Genomic DNA, 870 nt, shown 5'->3' with positions numbered 1-870 from the left:
GAGCTGAAGTCGGACGCTTAACTGACTGAGCCACCCAGGCGCCCCTTGCTGAACACTTCTGTGTGCCAGGCACTGGGCTGGATGTTGAAGGATATAAGGATCACTAGGCAAGACAGGGGAGATAGGCAGAAACAACTTTGTCTATAACAGGTGTAAATCAAGAGCTGGGGGAGCCAGAAGGTGACTGAATTGTTTCTATACTGGGAGACAACTTTTGAGAAGGTTGCATTGTGTGGGTAACATTTTTTTTAACCCACTTTAGAGGCGCCTGGGAGGCTCAGTCGGTTAGGCGTCCCACTTTAGCTCAGGTTCTGATCTCATGATTTGTGGGTTCCAGCCCTGCGTCGAGCCCTGTGCTGACAGCTCAGACCCTGGAGACTACTTTGGATTCGGTGTCTCCCTCTCTCTCTGCCCCTCCCCCTCTCACGTTCTGTCTCTCTCTCTCTCAAAAATAAATAATAAAAACATTTTTTTAAATTTTTAAATAAAAAAACAACCACTTTAGAGGTGTCTGGGTGGCTCAGTTGGTTGAGTGTCCAACTCTTCTTTTTTTTTTCTCTCTCACTTTTTGCATTTTATTGGCCACAGGGGAGGAGGCCTCCTCCAAGTTACCAGAGGTGCTCATAGTTTCTTTAGCCACTCCAAGCTTGGAACCTTGGGGTCCTGGGACTGGCTGGGCACATCGGGCATGTTCCCATCATCTTGGAGCGGCACTGGATAGTTGTTGGGCGTGGCCTGGTTGATCATGGTGGCATATTTGGTGAAGGGGCTAACGGTGGGCAGAATTATACCGAGGCCCCCAGTGGTGAAGGATGCGACCAGCACCTTGACCCAGGCATCCTTAAGGAAGGCTGCGAGTCTCCTGGCCAT

At 49.9% G+C, this 870-nt stretch overlaps 1 protein-coding gene across 1 annotated transcript; it reads right to left on the bottom strand.

Moving 5' to 3' along the window:
- Window positions 1-621: 621 nt before the first annotated feature.
- LOC122221478 (NADH dehydrogenase [ubiquinone] 1 alpha subcomplex subunit 3-like) lies at window positions 622-870 on the bottom strand. The gene has a single exon (XM_042940732.1). The coding sequence runs from the start codon at window positions 868-870 to the stop codon at window positions 622-624; it is 249 nt and encodes an 82-aa protein (XP_042796666.1).

Source organism: Panthera leo, chromosome B3 (genome assembly GCF_018350215.1).
Source record: "Panthera leo isolate Ple1 chromosome B3, P.leo_Ple1_pat1.1, whole genome shotgun sequence".
Taxonomy (NCBI): Eukaryota; Metazoa; Chordata; class Mammalia; order Carnivora; family Felidae; genus Panthera; species Panthera leo.
This window is presented reverse-complemented; position numbering and strand designations above follow the sequence as displayed.